Source organism: Thunnus albacares, chromosome 23, assembly GCF_914725855.1.
Source record: "Thunnus albacares chromosome 23, fThuAlb1.1, whole genome shotgun sequence".
Lineage (NCBI taxonomy): Eukaryota > Metazoa > Chordata > Actinopteri > Scombriformes > Scombridae > Thunnus > Thunnus albacares.
The window spans coordinates 21,198,730-21,217,456 of record NC_058128.1 but is presented as its reverse complement, the minus strand read 5'-3'; the positions used below and the strand labels follow the sequence as shown (position 1 = coordinate 21,217,456).

The 18,727-nt window shown below is 39.8% G+C and overlaps 2 protein-coding genes across 4 annotated transcripts in view; one reads left to right on the top strand and one right to left on the bottom strand.

Moving 5' to 3' along the window:
• Positions 1-2,734: 2,734 nt before the first annotated feature.
• Positions 2,735-13,741, bottom strand: e2f7 (E2F transcription factor 7). The gene is made up of 13 exons (XM_044343812.1): positions 13,491-13,741; positions 12,842-12,946; positions 11,958-12,266; positions 11,421-11,580; positions 10,864-11,103; positions 9,913-10,068; positions 9,575-9,709; positions 9,267-9,443; positions 9,050-9,134; positions 7,282-7,585; positions 6,529-6,706; positions 5,177-5,541; positions 2,735-4,618 (listed from the first exon to the last, which is right to left on the bottom strand). Exons 2-13 carry the CDS (start codon positions 12,935-12,937, stop codon positions 4,463-4,465), a joined length of 2,361 nt encoding a protein of 786 aa, XP_044199747.1. The 5' UTR covers positions 12,938-12,946; positions 13,491-13,741; the 3' UTR covers positions 2,735-4,462.
• LOC122975392 (fish-egg lectin-like) overlaps positions 5,576-18,727 on the top strand; it is a 35,145-nt gene continuing 21,993 nt past the window's right edge. The window contains exon 1 of one of the 3 annotated variants that reach the window (XM_044343814.1): positions 5,576-5,804. The gene's annotated coding sequence lies outside the window, so the exon portion shown is untranslated. Of the gene's footprint in view, positions 5,805-15,739; positions 15,979-18,727 lie in introns of those variants that run through there. The other 2 variants (XM_044343813.1, XR_006400654.1) reach the window with 2 other exon arrangements.

Genomic DNA, 18,727 nt, shown 5'->3' with positions numbered 1-18,727 from the left:
AGTAAGCAAATCTAATTTACACCCTCTCAAAACAACACATTGCTTTCTGTTGTGAAGATACAAATTAAACCATAGCAATGCATATTGGGAAAGACCAATAGCATAAAGCTTGTCCAAAAGAAGATATTCACCAGTGATCCACCAGATCAAAAGCTTTGGTGAGATTAATAAATATTGCTCCTGTGAGATGATCAGATGTAGAGAAAACATTGTCAGTGAATTTTAATAGAGCTATTGTTAGTTGTTGTTAGTAGTTAGATCTGAAACCAAATTGATATTGAGAAAGAATATTATTATTATTATTATTATTATTATTAAGGTACTGTGAATATTGATTATAAATATTCTTTTCAAATATTTTGGCAATGGAACAGATAACTGAAATAAGTCTGTAATTATTGGGGTCAAGTGTGTCACCACTCTTGTAGAGAAGAGTAATAGGTGCAGATTTCCAAATATCTGGTATTTTAAAACAGAGCTGCAGATCAGCCAATGGAAAAATGAGAATATCAGATGCTAATTTAATGAATTTAGTATCAGTCCCATCAAGTCCAGGACCACTGCTTTCTTTCAAATCACAAATGGCATTGCATCAATAGGAGTTATTGTATGAAAGTAAAAAGAACTTTGACAAGCTGAAATGAAATTAGAGGTCATGTGTAAACGGTTAGGAATTAAATTAGAACAGAGGAAAAATGCTGATTGAACCCGCATGCAATAAGTGAGGGATCATTCAGTATTGTATCAGCAACTCTTAACTCTTACTAGCAGAACATTTATCTGATGTATGAAATATGTTTTTTATTTTGCTCCAGAATTGTTTAGGATTTTTGAAATTATCACTCATTCTTTATAACAATTAGATTTAGCATTTTGGACTTGAGCCTTGCTGATATTTCTTAATAGTCTGTATATTTCACAGTCAACATGTTTCTTTGTCTGACGAAATTTTGTCCATGCTTTATCCCTCTTCCTAAAAAGAGATATGATTTCTGAACTGATCCAGGGTAAATGTCTGCCCTTAACTTTTAACAGTTTCCAGAGAGCATGTTTATCAATCACCTTAGACATTTTGAACATCGGGTATAGAAATAGAAAATACTTGATTGTCTACTTTTTGAGTGCAAAAGGCAGAAATTTGTTATTATTAATTATTACAAGTATTAATTGGAAGCTTTCCCAATTAATGGCAATTAAATCATGAATAAACATGTCTGGGTCGATTTTCTTATACTGTCTTATTTACAGTAAACTACTGAATGGTCACTGAAGCAATCTGACAGAACAGCTTTTAAGAATCTATTTGGATTTGAGAGAAGTATCCAGTCAAGCAAAGACTAAGAGGTGAGAGTGAAGTAACCCAAAATAATAATTTCATTACTACAGTCAATGAAATAAATGGTTAAATTCAAACAACTAGAAGACTCAACAGGTGTGGCTGGGGTCTGTCTACATTTCCATAGTGACATATTTATTCTCATGCAGAATTACTTTAACAAAAACACACTCAAAGTATTTTGAATCTACATGAGGTACTATTAGTTTAGAGCCCCAATTTGATGAACCATATGTAGCTACACCACCGCCTCTGGTGCATCTGTCAGCACTATATAACACATAATTATGGTAGTTTGATTTCAGTGTCTGCAATTTTGCTCCTCAGCCACATTTCAGAGTGTAAAAATAGGCTATCTGGTTTGTGAAAGGCAACCCATGCTCTGAGTAAATCAGTTTTTGGTACAAGGCTCCTAACATTCATATGTATATATTTTTAATCCTTTAATATTATCCACTTTCCAATCCAATATTAATTTAGCACAGGCACCGTTCAACATAATCTAAAGACGTAGTTGGTCTAATTACTGGTTAGTAGTAATAATATGTTGGTAGTAGTTGGTAGTTGTATCAGTAATAGTAATATTAAGTGCTAGTAGCAGCCTTAACAGCTGTAGTGTTAATAGTAATCTTACTAAGACTGCTAGCAATACTTATACTACTAGTAGTATAGTAATAGCAGAAGTAGAGCAGCAGCAGTAGTGAGATAGCATACTGTGGCAATAGTATATCATAATAGTTTCAGTAGTTATAGTAGTAGTGTTAGTGGTGGTTATTTGAAATCTGTTTTGCCTTAGGAACACCAGTGTGTTTTCATTGGCGTGGCACAACAAATACTTGGCTAAACTATCTATCTAATTTAAAGTTAATTGTCCCATTTGCTGTGGTTTAGTGTCATAAATGCCTTGCAGGGTCCCACAGATCACTTTTAGTGCTGATATAAAAGCTCTGATTAGATGTTTATGTCCTGTGACAGATGGTGTGTTTTTAAGTGACTAAATCAGCCTGATGTAAGCCAGAAATCACACTTGATGTTTGTGTTTTGCACAGAATCAAGCCTTTGTTTACAGATTGTCCATCTCTCTATTGTTTCATTTACTGTATGATTTGAGCAGTGAATCCTCTGCACAGTGATGGCAATGGCACAGAGCAATCTGCAGCAAATATGTCATCTGACCACATTAGCATGGTTTGCTTCCATCTGCTGCTGTTGGATTCAGAATTATTGGTGGCATCTGTAAATTTGTAAATCTGTGAACTGAAGCCATCTATAAATCTGTTGACATTTGCATTGCTAGCCTAGGTAATGTAACAATAACATTAATTATAAAACTATATGTAATTGTGCTAATTACACTATTTAAAAACTCAGTCTTCGAATTAAAGAGCACACATTACAAGTGTTCATACATACATTTTATTTCAAGTTTGTGAAAGTCATATAGAAGAAAACCAGTTTGGCCCATAACTACAGAGAGAGCAGAGCTACAGTGAAGGAACAGCTCAGCAGACACAACTACTAAAACTAGCAGTGCAATAATCATTATTTTAAAAACAGTAAAGCAGCCTTTAACATTCTGCATATGAAAGTATTAAATGACACTATGGATACAATGTACAAAAATAATGACTGACATACGACTGACATTAATGCCTACAGATCCACTGGTCAGAGTGGATTATCTGAGCACCCTTTGGTGTGACATAGCTAAGTGCTCCTGAATGATTCCCAGTGGCTTGTCTGTACAGAGCACCTATATTTTGGTTGGGTTGTCTGGAATCAAATCCCTGAACAACCTGAGAAAAATGTGTACTGAGGCAATAAAAGACAAAAATAGTTATCTTCACTCAGCAAGGTGCCTTTAAGCAAGGCACTTAACCCCAAACTGCACCAGCCAACAGTTGATTGTAGTCATACTGGGCATCTTAAATGTGTCGGACTGTATGAATGTGAATTAAAAAAAAAAAAAAAAAAGTAGACAACAGCATTAATGGTAAGCTCAGTCTTCTTTTTCTGGATAAATAATGGATAAAACGTTCTTTACAGTACTCTGATATTTCTCCAGAAGTCACAAGTATTCAAGTACCTGAGAGCATCATCACATATCACATGGTCCTTCACCAATATCACCAGTAACAGAGCTAAAGGGTTTGGTGTTTAACCATAAAGCACTATGGTTGCAGATACTCAGTGAGCACACACACACACACACACGCACACACACACGCTCTCACACACACACACACATCACTAGTAACATCCATCCTCTGTTGTGCTTCAAGAAGTCCTTGAGTTATTCACACCGTCGTGGTGCTGCTGAACGGTTGGTTGGCTGTAAACATTTTAAGGCTTTAGTGATTTTCTCCTCACAGTAAAGTCTGAAATAAGCTAAAAGAAGATTGTCTGCTACTGTCAGAGTTCCTATGATACCTTGATCATGCAACAAAACCTGCAGGGGCCAACTAAAGACAATCACTTTAAAAATTAGATGCAAGTTCATCAAATACTTAGTGCTAAAAAAAAAATGTAACGTTCCATTACAGTCCCTGTAATCAACATATATTAGCTAAAATATAAATAGCAATTGGGCTATAATACACATTGATGGGGAATTAGGTAGCTTGATCATGTCTGGGAGGGCAAATTCAGGCTGAAATACCACAGTGGCCAACTCCCACCATAGGAGGGCGCTGTTATATTGGCAATACTGTTTCACTCATTCATTATGAAATCTAGTGTCCCATAATTTAACCATGAGGCACATTTGAACTGTTAACATAACAAGAAGTAACAAGAGTTCCATTTCAAAATGAAATATCCACCATTTGGGGAAAATCAGTCATTTGTACAAAATTATGAGACACCTTTAGACCTCTGCTTACATCTGTTTTTTTTATCTTGTAGGAAAGAATTGAAATCTTAGCAAATGGTCTTGCTAAAATGGATATTCTTGCATTTTGAAAAGAAACCCTTAATTTAAAACTTATAAAAACTTAATTAATAACTAACAGAGCACCATATTCGTCAGTTTTAGGGCTAACACCTGAGCGTTATTGCATCAGAGCTCATTCTAACCAGCCTGTGCCACGACAGCATGTTAGCCACACATCCCATCTCCACAGATGTCTAACTGGCCGGTGGGTGGCCGATGTCCAGTCTCCTCTGTGCAGACCCTCTCTTTCGGGCGACAGGTGCGGCACTGACTACATTTCCCAGTGTGCCTGGGGTCTGGAAGAAAGCCTTAGAAGCAGACACTGTGGTCTCGTTCGGAGTGTGCGGAGTCTGTGAAGGAAGAGAGTGATGTCAGGTTGGAGCACATATATACAGCATCCTATTTCATCTCATTGTGATGTGAAAATCAACATACAGACGTCAAAAATGAACAATTTACTTTTTTCTACTGGGCCAATCAAAGCTAAAGTTAGTTCACTTTGGACAAGATAACGTTACTGTAACTCAGATAAAAGCAAACCAAAAGCAATTTGCATTGCACACATGAGAGGAAAGGGGAAAGAGAGGACACCCCCTGATTTATGCCTCGACTTGTCCCATTGTCTGTAATGCTGCATTAATTTACCATGTAGCAGATTGACTAAAATCTTCTCTCTTTGAGAAGAGCAATGCTGACAGAGCTACTGTATGTTGGGCTCTGCAGACAAGAACATTAATCCCTATTTAATGATTTGGGAGATTAATCAACTTGAACTGCTGTGACACCAAAAAGTGGATGGATGATAGAGAAACCTTCCACAGAACAGATGGAACACTTTCTCTCATGTCAAGCTGTGTTGTGGCATTTTGCAAGTGCCTGATACCAGAAAGGTCATATATCATTCTTACCAGTGGTTCCGGTGTGGCGATGCTGACGGTGTGTCGTGGTCTTGAGGGAGAGTGTGGAGTGCCTGCCGCTGACACGTACAGCTTGCTCTGTTCTGGTGTGGACGGAGTTGTAACGGGTGACCTGTTGATCTCTGCTGCCAGGCCGTACGGCGCAGCCCCCACCATGAAGTGGGCTGGTGGCATCATGGTAGGCAGGCTGAAGCTCAGTTTGGTGTCAGAGCCTTGCTGTTGCAGATTGTTGGCCACCAGGGGGTAATGGGGCAACAGGACGTAGGGCAGCGCCAGGGTGGGAACGCTGCTGGGGGGAAGTGCAAGACCGGCTGCTGGCTGGCCGGCAGAGAGGAGGAAGTTGAGGCTGTTCAGACCTGGAGAAGACAGAGAAGGAGAAAGCAGTCAGAGGTGTTGTGTGTTTTATTTTATTCGTAAACTACACTTACAGTAAAATGAACACTTTGCTAGATATTGTGACTGTGAAGAAGTAGAAGTCACATGACCCGTGATGAGACAGGATGACAGAAATCAAGCGCACATTGTCAGAATTACACACAGCTGTCTTAATGAACCGCCTCCTCCTTCTTTGTTTGTCTCCCATGAAGTGATTCATTTGTTCTTATCTGAATGCATTCAGGTGAGTGTTTACTTTTGTCTATATTTTATATATATCAATGTGTGTAACACTGTCTTATTGTTGTTAAATTGGCATTTTCTTTTAAATGCAACGCATAGAAACTTCAAACACAGGCCAGTGTATTTCTCTACTTAAGCCTGATTGATTTGTTTTGTGTGGTCTGGAAATCATTGTGCACTGTGCTTTCTCCAAAGAATTGGCAGTTTGCCTTGGTTATATAATCCTATAGGGGATTGAAACATAATTATATCTAAACTACTCCTGCATTTTCAAGTTTGAAAAATTCAAAGTGTACGAATTTGGTACTGTTATTTAACATTTCAAGATTTCCCCCCCAAAGGTAATTCATGATGTATTTTACAATTTCCAAATAGGATTTTATTGACATTCTTTTGTAATATTGTGTCTTTCTTAATAATATAATATTTCACAAGGACACACTATTTCAGTGTCCACTCCTTCTACGTTCTGAATAAATTTGTTGTGCTCAAACCGTAAGATTATGTTAAAGGGTGTAGATAAGACTGTTTGATGTTTTTCCTGTTTTTTAATTTAGATTGGAGATTTTATATTTGATAGACCCTGAGACATGCACACTCTTACTAACTTTGTTATCCTAACATTATATTATTTCTACAAATAATCCATGGCATATTTAACATTTGATTCTGTCTACTTCTTAATTAGATTAAAGTAAACAGGTCAGACTTATTTATGTACGTACCTGCATTGTTGGGTACATAGAGGTAGTGTGATGGCTGAGCAGGTTCGCTGCTGCTGCTGCCGCCAGCTTGACTCTCATCTAACGCCTCTCTGGAGAGGCCTGTGTGGTGACTGGGTGAAGTCCTGGTGGTACTGGTCTGTAAACACTCTGCTGGCTCCCTGTGAGGTTCAGCTCTCATCTGGAAAGCAGACAAAGACGTAACATTTAGGATAAATGAACTGGACTGGATGACGCGCAACAAAGCATTTTATTGCTTAAGACTATTCCACAAACAGATTCACATGAACACAGATGATAATTTACAGACGAGTAGAATAACACTCCCCTTCCAATAATGTTAGACTTAACTTGAGTTTCTTGTGGTTACTGGGACTGTGTGGCCTGATTGATTGCACAGGATTTTCCAATTATCAAATACCCTATACATCACTGACAAGATAGGTCTTTAATTACACCAGGAATGAGTTATCTTCGTTCAGGAAGTGTGTAATATTTCATATTTTCAATTTAACGCTCCACTGTGCAGAATCACTAACAGCATCCTCTGATTGTAGAAACAGAATCAGCACCATGACATCAGTTTTCCAATCATATTATGTGATTGGGCCAAAATAATTATGTTGTTCCCAGTCAGTCTTTTACTTAACTTAAATGAGAGCGGTGATGAACGATATTAAACCCTAATCACATTTATTTTTCTCTGTAGAGTGTTCATTTGCATTTTAATGCACTGGTACATTGACACCACCTCACCTTGTCACATTCTTCTAAACCAAAAGTTCCCTTCTTTTTCGCCACCGTCTCCTCCTCTTCCCTTTCCTCCCTCCTTCTCTTCCTCCCTTCTTCAGACTCCAACGAAGGCGACCTCTGACCTTCAGGGATCTTGTCGGGCTTGTCTGGCGCCCTGTACAGCATGACCACAGAGGGCTGGGACAAGCTGGGCAGGTAGGCCAGGCAGTGGGGAGAGGAGGAAGATTGGAAGAGGTGCTCTGGGTAGAGGGTGGGAGCCAGCAGGGTGGGCTGTGTGGAGGACGGAGGCAGCTGGCTGGTCTGGTTACTGCAGAGAAACAAGCAGCAAGACAGTCAGTTTTCTCAGTTTAGTTTCATTACCATTAAAGCTTTAATTCACAGCCTGATGGCTGGGTCTGCCTTAAATTTCTCCCAATCTGAGCAAGGTCAAGATTCATTTACATTCATTGCTGCAGTGATGTGAGCTTTGCATACTTTTCTTTTTTCTTTGACCCGGTCAAAACACAAATTAAAAACGAAAGAGCTCCACAGAGATAGGAGGACTTACAAAGTGACATCTAATGTAAGTTATTCTTAAAGGAACAGTCATTTCATCACATTTTGGACTTATTTGTTTTCTTGCTATCCACTGACTATGAAGCTGGTTAGCTTAGCTTAGCATAAAGACTGGAAACAGCTAGCCTGGCTCTGTCCAAAGGTAACAAAATCCACCTACTTGCTCCTATAAAGGTCACTAATAAACACAATATATCTTGTTTGTTTAATCTGTATAAAAACTAAAGTGTTTTTTGTTTTACAGGGGTTATGTGTCTGACTATTTCTTGGCCAGGCGCAATAACTTCCTGGAGTTTCCATACTTTATGCTAAGCTAAGCTAACCAGCCAAACAGCTTCTGGCTGTAGCTTCATATTTAACAGACAGACATGAGTGATATTGATCTCCTCATCTGTTGGTAAGATTGTGAACATGCATATTTCCCAAAGTATCAACCTATTCTTTTACTAATCTTGAGTTTGGGGATTTGAACTGCTACGTTCTGCTCAAACTCGCTTCTCCAACCACAGCTATGATCACTTCCCCTCCTTGAGCATTTGGACAACCCTGACACTAGAGCCCTGCTACTTATATTGCCTCTCAATGTCCCTCCTTGCTTATATGCAGATAGTTAACCGACTCCTATCCTGTGGGCTACTGGTGCCCCTGGTGCACTTTTACCCAGCGTCACATGTAAATTATCCCTGTTGAACAGCCACACATACTTCCCTGTCTTATCTTGCTCCCTCCAAAAACACTTAACAGCCGCAGCCTTGAGGCAGCTGTGGTTTGGACACAAGAAAGCAAACCATAGAAATAACATGAAACTACTGTGTACTGAGTGTGTGGAGCCAATGCATACATCTATAAGAGACAAAAAAACAAGTCAAATCCGCAGCAACCGGCTCTTGTTACATGTAGCCTGGAGCAAGACAGAGCAGCCAATGCAAGCACTGGCAGCGAGCGTGAAATATTATGTATGAGAGACTGAGATTAAAAAGCCCTTTGGTGAGGAGAGGGGGCCTGGCATATCATCTCTAGTTTTAATGCCTAATGTATGGAAAATGAGTCGGTCCATTTGGCTGAAATAGTCTAAAAGCAGGAAAAGAACCATCTCTCAATTATATTTGTTCATAAAGAGCTGTTGTGTGCAGTCAATTATTTGGGCAGATCAATCTAAACCAAGAGAATGAGTGTGTTTCTGTGTGTGTGTGTGTGTGTGTGTGTATATACTCACTCTGTGCTGTTTCCAAACTGCAGTCGACACACTGCACTGTTGCTTGTAGTCTTTCTGGAATAATCCACAGGCTGATTTGGCAGACCTGTGGTATGAGGAGAGAAAACAGTTTATCAGACCAGAAGAGGAAAATGTTCTACCGTGATAAACTTTTCTTACAAAGATGTTGCATACTTGTCTTGTGTGATTACTAAAGACGCTATAAGACGTCTCTTACCGGTTAGTTCCCTTCGTGGGCTGCTGGGGGCTGAGTTGATCTGCCGTTGGACGGCCATAGAAGTTGGTGTGATGTTAAAAGAGGCGTGGCGTGCCATCTTGGCTTTCCTGAGGTCCTGGCCTGCTATCGGCTGCGTGGCTTCAGGCGGAGTGATGACCGCTACGTTCACAGTATTTCCTACAGATGATGATGATAGTGAGGGTTAAGAGCTGAATTAAATACAAGGGTCTTTGAAGCGGTTCAGGGAGTGTCTTCACCATTTCATGGATTCTTTAAGGTTAAAATGACAGTGTTTCTTAAATTCTCACCGGAGTTGTTGAATTCGACCGGACCGAGCCACTTGAAGGCCGGCTTCCTGCCTCTCTCCTCTCTGACGTGGACCTTCTTTATGAGGCCCAGGCTGGTCAGCACGTTGGCAATATCGTACAGACGCCGTACCTTAGCTGAAGATACAGATGATGCTTAGTTTTGATGACACATCAGAGCTGAGATTTGTATTATAAGACACACGTGTATATAAACAAGGAAGTGTACGTTTTAACATGATTCTGCACATGAGCTTTGAATATCTTCTTGGACTAACAACACAAAGTCAAACTGATAGTGATACCACATCAGACGTTTGTGTTTCTGTCGGATTTCTTACTTTTGTACTTGCTGTGACTTGATGAGTCCTGACTCTCCTCGATGAGGATCTTTGCTGCTGTGTCCAGAGTAACAGTCTGAGTTTTGGACACCAGGAACAGCATGACAAACTTCTGGCTCATGATACGCAGAGACTTGTCTTTTCTGTTTCCTGCAGCTGCAAACAACAACAACAAAGGTACATGCAGTATGTCAGACTAATACAATCACAGGAATCTGCTAGACATCAAAAATACTGCATTTGTAGTACCAGTAACAACATCTCGGTGTTCATCTAGTGGGCTGAAGTGAAATGTTTTTCCTCTTGTTAATGATCATAAAATATAACATTATAAACACTTAAATGAGTAGCTGATACCAGAGTAACACCTTTTCTGTTGAGGTTGTTTGTTGCCCTGCAGTGATATTAAATGTGTTGTAATATTCCCTGAGGCCATCACACTCAACTGGCCACAACAATACCAGCACACAAAGAGTTAATATACATCAAAGCCTGACACTTTGTAAGTTACTTCTTTGTCATGAATGCCATTATCATCCAACCACACCACCAAGTCAACACACACACACCCTCTTCATGAAAAGCTTTAAGTGTGTGCATGAGGAGGTAGGATCACTATGGAAACCAGGCTTGTATTCATTCCGGCAGGTTTAAGTCTGAGGGGGAATGATCATTTAGCTGTAGTGTTAATTTGATGGCAGCTGCTCTTGTGATGAAACCTACACTTGTATTTTACATATGCGGCATTTAACTGCTGCTCTTATCAAATAACTGCAACAATAAACCTCAGCTGCTATACCATTGGCTGCTTTGAGGCAGGTGATAAAGACTGTAGAGGTGCTAGGAGGATTAAATGAGGGGAAAAATGTCCTGGAAGTCTAAATGTTGGAGGAACCTAACTTCTAACAGTGTGAACTCTAAATTCCAAGTTTTTATATATCCGTTCATTACCATGGCCGGCGTCTCCTTCCCCTCCGTCGTCCTCGCGGCCCGGCCCGGCCTCCCTGGCCTCTGCGGCGAGCTCCATCTGGAGGTGGTAACCCTGCTGACGGCCCCTCCGCTGCAGGTCCTCCAGCGTGACCTCCAGCCGCTGACGACCGTGCCAGGTGTAGCTGTTCTTGGCTATCCGGCCAACGATCATGAGAGACTCCAGCACGTTGACGATATCGTAGATGCGCCGGCGCTCCACTCCTGACAATTTGAGTATGAGAGTGGAGAAATTATTAACCATGTTCTTGAAAGATAATCATAGATATGTTTTGATTAACATAAATTAAAAGTTCTTAAACTGAAGCTCCAAATTGAAGCTCAGTAACCTCTGATTAAATATAGATATACTGGGTTTATATGAAAGAGGTCTCCATGGCAACTTCCCCTTAATCTAACAGCATAAAAACTTTATAATACTCATGAAACGGACATTAGCTGCTTCTATTATCGTCTCCCTCCCGTGAGCACAGTCATCAATAACTCTCTCTCTTGTTTCCCCTCCCACTACTGGCTCTTACCCAGACTGGTCGCCACCTCGTCCAGTGAGATCCAAATGGTGTCGTGTGGCGGTGGGTAATCCGGGTAGAGGGCCAGGAACTTCTGGCACAGCAGACCCAGACTCTTCTGTTTCCTGCTCGGCTTTTTCTCTGCGTCATCCTCTTCCTCCACAGCTTCAAACTGGACAGACGGATAAATGCATAAAAAGATAAATGATAAACATTTCGCATTATAGTAATAATGTATAGAAATTTACATATGCTAAAGGGAGTTCAGCTGCTAATGTGAGTAAAAGTGAGGGGGGGGAAAGCATTTACTCCATGGACTACAAATTCCCTTTTTCCTAATTAAAGTAATGAACCATAACTGCATTCTGACTGATTTCCTCCCAGTTGACTAAATAAAAAATTAGATGTTTTTAGACTTCAAGAACTGAGATGAGAGCTTAAAATGCTCATGTAGTGGTTTCAGAGACCTCGAGAAGTCTTCTGTTTTTTTAATAATATAGTTTAGTTCTTTAGCAGGTGCTGAGAAATAAATGTCTCCACTTCTTATACCTGACAAGAGTCTTCCACCTCCGTATCTTCTGCCACAGTATCTGGACTTGCGGGTTTGTCCTTCTCGTTCTCTATGGGCCTAAACAGCACTTTCTTCATCTCTCTGTCCCGCATGTCCGGACTGGCCGCACTGATCAGCATCTTCAGGTTGGACGTGGGCGTCCAGGGCTCAGCCAAGGCCGTGTGTTTGATGGGGGTGATGTGGGCCAGGTCAGGTGTGGCACCTTTCCTGTTTATCAGCAAACTGGGGACGGCGGATTCAGCAGACTTCATTGGTGTGGATCTCCTCCTTCCTGTGCATATGTTTTCCTGTGATGGAGACAGGTTGCGTTAGTTGTATTACTTGTGTAGTACAGTCTGTGTGATTCTGCTGTGTTAACATTGCATTTGTTAAGTGATTATCAGGCCACGAAATCAGCATATCTTTTAAATGAAGACATGGCATTTATTAAGACATGCAAAACTGGTGAAATTCATAATTTTAAACCCTGAGCTGTCACTCAAATCTTTGTGACAAATCTTTTCCCCGAGGGAGTCAAATGTCAGTGCTATGACTGAGAGAGCTGATTAATTTTGGGGCGATATTAAATAAGAAATAATGTACTTTCAGCCAAATCCACTTATTGCAAACACTTCATGGCCCTGTTTGACTTTTTTTTCTCTAATCCATTAAACTAATTTCTCAATTTCATAGCTTCTTAAAGCCAAAATACTCTCTGTCCTTGCCTAATCCACATCTGCTACCCTTATCTCAACCACACATTACTCTAAGCTCACTCTCTCTCTCTGATGTGTTTGATACCTGCTTCTCCTTCTGTTGTATCATATCAAACCTGCCACACTGCTCAGACCAGACCTGAGATCCAGCTGAAAGTCCATCTCACCTTTTGTTCACTTTGGCTCCCATCCTCCTCCGGGTCCATGGGGAAACTTTTCCTTGGACTTGTGAGGTCTTTCAGTGCTAGACATTCAACTTCCATCTGGAAAAACTGCAGTCCCAAAAAAGAAAATATGTATATATCAAATCCGGAACATATAATTGGACCACCCCGATCTTAACGGGGTGAGTGGAGAAGTTAAAAAACCCTGACTAGTGGTCAGCTGAATTTGGCGCAAAGAACATCAGCTAACTAGCCCTTAGCAAGCTAACTGCGCTGCTGTAGCTTAATCTAACCACCTATCACACTTGAAAAAGGTTTAGTGTGTTGTTAACATAACGTCCTGAATTGCAGCTGATGTGACAAATCAAGAGCTGAATGTATTATTGCATGACTTTGATAAATAACGGTAATTGGAGGTTGTAACGTTATGGGATGTCGCGTTATTAGCTCAGTAAAGGGGTAATTCACACAAGTTAGTCTATATATCTAGCTGTAGTTGAGCCTGTGAGAGGCAATAAATATAAAGCTATGACTTATCTGCAGCCAGTAGAGCTAATTTAGTTTTAATTAGCTAGTTAGCTAACATTAGCAGCTCAGCTGACCAGCATAACTTTGTAATACCAGGCAGGAAACCACCATTAACGTTACTCACCTTTCTCTACCGCTTCTCTGGATTAAATATCCCACTGTGGCCCTGTGTCCGGTGGTTATACAGCTGTGTCAGCGCCAAGTTCTCTTCAGACCACCATAGCAGCTAGTTTCCCTCTTTTAAAATAAGCGGGCAGCCCTCCTCAGCCTGTAGCTCCGGTTCTCTAAGGCACCTACCCGATAGCAGACACTCTGTACTGTCCCGGCGAGACTCTGGCTTCACCCGCTCAAGCTTGTTTTCTGGCGCTCTCTGGCGTCTGGCATACTTCAGCCAATCAGCGCTCAGATGATCGGCTGCGTCATCCCGTCCCAGCCAGTCAGCGTTGCTGTGCTCGGTTACGCGCCTCAGCTTGTACCAATGGGCGTGATCGCTCTACCACGCCTACAGAGTTGTGTTGGCGGGGCAACCGGCGCGCTGTGTCCATGCCTGGGGGGGAGGTTAAAACTATATGAGGTCTCACTCTGCAGCTGTTTCAGGATACAGCATCAGATATGATGGCGGGGAAAGCTGTGTGATGTGACTACTTTATGTGGGTACTTTATTTGGAACAACTAACACAAAAATAGTGCACTGATAACCATAATATTCATTCTTTATTCCAGAAAGACCTGGTCTCTGTTCGATACTTACTGGGACAGTCTGAGCTGAACTGGAAGATAATCTGTAATTTACCTATTAAATATTGTAATATCAGAATTGGATTCATCTTTATTGGCCAAGTGTGTTTACACATACAAGGAATTTGACTCTGGTTTAGTGGCTCTCAACGTACTTACACAGAATAGCAACACAACAGTCATCAGAAATATACATGAAGAATGACTATATACAGGTGAAACAGTTCTGTGAACTGTAAACAGGAGACAAATGGTGCAAAGAAGTGAAGAGTGCTGAGATAAATATTAAATGGTAAAAAGACATTACTTTATATACATATAGTAGGTGGTAATATACAGTATATACAGCCTGTTCAGATATACAGTAGTGAGTCAAATGTATTGCACATTTTGTATTTAGACTAAAATAAATATTTCTAGTTTCAATACATGACGTTTTCCTTTCTTTATGAACATGTTCTTTTGGGGTTTACCAATTATTCTTCTGCTAAAGCCAATGAGTACTACATTCATTTCATGTATTTGTGAGCAAACACATCTCATTTTTCCAGTCACATACTTTTAGCAGTACATTAAAACTATTTTCCACTCTAATAACAAGACAGATTGTAAAACACATTATTATTGTAGTATTTATGTAGTTTATGTATTCTACTATTCAATCTTTTTAATAGTTATGGTAATATATAATTTTTCTCAAAACCCATGACCGTGATGTTTTATATACAGTAATAAAGGGGGGAAATTAACACATGGAAGCACTGTTTTAAATGAGAGAGAGCATATTACAACAGGGTAAGCAGCAGGTATAGAGGGCTATATCAGGCAGACGTGCTAAAACTTCAAAGTAGAATTCTATGATCTCTCCCCTTCCAGGCTATTGTGAACATTAATAGGTGTGAAATAGTAAGTTAATATTGATACAGCTATGGGAGAGTGGCCAGTGAGGCTCAGAATGATTACACACATGCGTTGTTTTCTGTCAATATCTGATAAGCAATTGGAATTAAACACAGGAATGGCGGACTCTGCCACTAATGATGAAAACTAGTACATAGAGATATTACAGAATACAAATACATGTCTTCCATAAACAGAGCCAAAACTGATTTCATGAAAATCTTAAGGATTATAACTTTAAAGATTCCTCCGTACATGGAAAGGACAAAGGACAACGCAACAGTACTTAACAAATCAGTAACATGATAAAATGTTATAACTGTAACTTTGTCATTACTTAATTTTAAGTACAACTAATAGTAATGGCTGCAAGTCCTGATCATTTTTGACAAGTGAATACAAACCATATATTCTGAGTACTAGAGAAGTATATGTATAAGGTTCTTTATGACCGGAGGATGGGATTCGAGTGACTCGTCGTCTCTCTAGACGATCTTTGACTTTCAGCTGAGAAGTTTGGCTTCAGTGACACCAGCATCAAGAAGTAAATCCCCGCACCTAGAAACCCGCTATTAATATCTTTAACCTAATCACCCAGGCCTTTGTCTCTGGCAGGCTGTAATTAGCTTTGCGGCTGTAACAGACAGATGGGAGGCCGGGGGGAGGAGGGGGACGGCAGGAGTGGCGCTAACAGTACCTGGGCCACAGCGCGAAAAGATTGTAGTGGGAGAGAACTCACTTTTGGGCAGACAGGGTCCCGCCCCGCATGCAAACGGGCTGCTCGAGGACAAGTTTACATAATAGCCCTGAATACACAATCTGCCGCCAAACGAGATTCAGATCTGGGCGGTGCAGAGGGGGGAAACTATGACTAATCTGTATGGACCATCTCTTTCTCACTGCTAGTTAAGTTATAGTTTATAAAATAGTCATATAAATGACTTTAACAGTGGTTCCCACGATGGCGGCAGCAGGTATTTACTCGTGAAATATTGAATGCTTTCACTCTTCACACTTTCCTCCTCACAATTCCCTTCATTTTAAACAATCTGAGAAGGAAAAAGTTCACAAGCTGAAAAAGTTACAAACTACTGTATAATATATAAAAACACTTGTGAAACAGCAGTATTTCAACATTTGAACTATGTGGTAATTGTTTTTTAGTTAATGTAATTGCGTTTGTAAAACAAATGTAAAGATCTTCATACTAAAGTCCAAGTTGTGACCAAAAAATGACAACAGAAGCCAAATTTGACATGCTGGGTTCCCAGACTCAAGCCAGGCTTGTGATAAATAACATGCCAGAATTGCAAGCACCAACACTGACCCAAAGTGCTGCTAACTGGAGCTGATTCCAAGGTCAGAAGCCCCAAAGCCGGATCTGGCATCCATATACAGAGCAGTGACAGTAACATGTTTGGTCCTCTGTTGCCAGAATGCAGCCAAGTGTGCCACACTTTGGCCTGACTTGGCTGGATACCTGAGAAAGGAAGTTAAAGAAAGTTCAGAGAAGTGACTCTCCAGTGCTTTCATCATTATTATGTTGTCATTCAGCACCAATATTCTCTTTACACTGCTCGCTGTACAGTTCTTTGTTATAATTAATCTGAACATCATGTGCAGGTGGCTGTCAGCACTTGTGAAGCACTGATTAGGGCTACATTAATAGCTGCTGATGAGCTTTGTATGAGTATAATTATGATGGAGAGAGAGGGACAAAGAGATAGAATGCATATTTACATGCAACACAAATTTGGTTAAAGTCCCCCTCCACTCAAATGTGTTTTTTGCCTTGTTTGTACAGCTGAATGTTTGAGCTTCACTGTGCAGAATGATGTATGTGCAGAGTTTGTTTTCACATTCATCTGCTGAAAGTGGAAAGTTTCTCTGAGCTCACTGAAAATCAGGCGGGTCTATGAGCATGATAATCACGTATTGTTTAGGAGCCAATCCTGATCCAGTATGAAACTTATACAAGTATGATGTGGAAACTTGAAGCCTGCAGTGCACAAACACTGAGAATGAACTTCACAGTGGTGTAGGAGACATCTTGTGTCCCACAGTTAAACTACTGAAACGTCAATATTTACATATTCATAGATTCTGGAATTATAGGTTAGGAAGAAGGGGTAGATGACATTTTAAGGATTTTCGTGGAAAACTCATCAGACAAATTATTACTCAACGTATTTTATATATATCTTAAAACATGTCTGGGAGGGCTCTTTAAATTTTAGTTGTTACATCTAATGTTTTGCATTTTTCTTTGCTTTCCTGCATTTCGACTCATTAAATCATTACACTCTCCATTACCCACTTAAATGACATTCTTTGTTTGAACTGGGGCCCAAAACTAACCACATTAAGTGGTTTCACAACCAAAAGCAAAAGAAAACTCTTAACTGAATGAAGTGTTAACAGATTTGTTTTGTCCAGAGTAATTGACTTGGCACAGATGCTCTATTCCAGCAGTATAATGTTTTACATTTCAAACAGTATTGCACTTAATCTTTTATTTGACCTGGTAAAGCTCATCTTATTCCACTATTTTAGCTCTTTGCTCCTTCCTCCATAGCTCAGTCTTTCCTGATTTTAATGGGCTTAAGTTTGACCCCCACAAAATGGGACTCATTTGCATTATTTTAAGATTTCTCTGGCTCGGTTTTGGCAACACAGTTTCAATGTGTAAAACCCTTACTTCATAGAGACAAACTGACCCGTTAAAATCTTACGTTTAAACACAAAATGTTATCCTAAAATTCAAAATGTAAAACACAAAATCACACGTCATTGCTCAGAATGCAGACGCTGCATATTAGCACAACTTTGAAGGCTTATTATGAAGCATGCAGCATCATTGAATCAATGTGTTTCCAAGCATTTCTCCCACTTTACCTATAGGCAGCATTGCCACATAATTTAAGAAAAGCACTTTTTTCCTTGTGATTACTGTTAAAATGTTGCATTGTATTGAGTGTCTGTATCAATTGTGTAAATTGTACTTTCCAGCAATACAGTATTACTGTAGCTTACTGTATGAGAGATATTACAGAATACAAATACATGTCTTCCATAAACAGAGCCAAAACTGATTTCATGAAAATCTTAAGGATTATAACTTTAAAGAGTCCTCCGTACATGGAAAGGACAAGGGACAATGCAACAGTACTGTTGTACAGGCTCGGTTTTGGCAACACAGTTTCAATGTGTAAAACCCTTACTTCATAGAGACAAACTGACCCGTTAAAATCTTACGTTTAAACACAAAATGTTATCCTAAAATTCAAAATGTAAAACACAAAATCACACGTCATTGCTCAGAATGCAGACGCTGCATATTAGCACAACTTTGAAGGCTTATTATGAAGCATGCAGCATCATTGAATCAATGTGTTTCCAAGCATTTCTCCCACTTTACCTATAGGCAGCATTGCAACATAATTTAAGAAAAGCACTTTTTTCCTTGTGATTACTGTTAAAATGTTGCATTGTATTGAGTGTCTGTATCAATTGTGTAAATTGTACTTTCCAGCAATACAGTATTACTGTAGCTTACTGTATGTTGGATGATTACAATTACATGGGATGTAAATATCCTTTGTTCTGGTGTCTTGAATAGAAACAAACTGTGTCAGATGCAGGAAAACGTAAACAGATGCAATAAAATATAATTACAATTATGTCAGACTATAGACTTCATCATATAGATACAGCAATACAGTA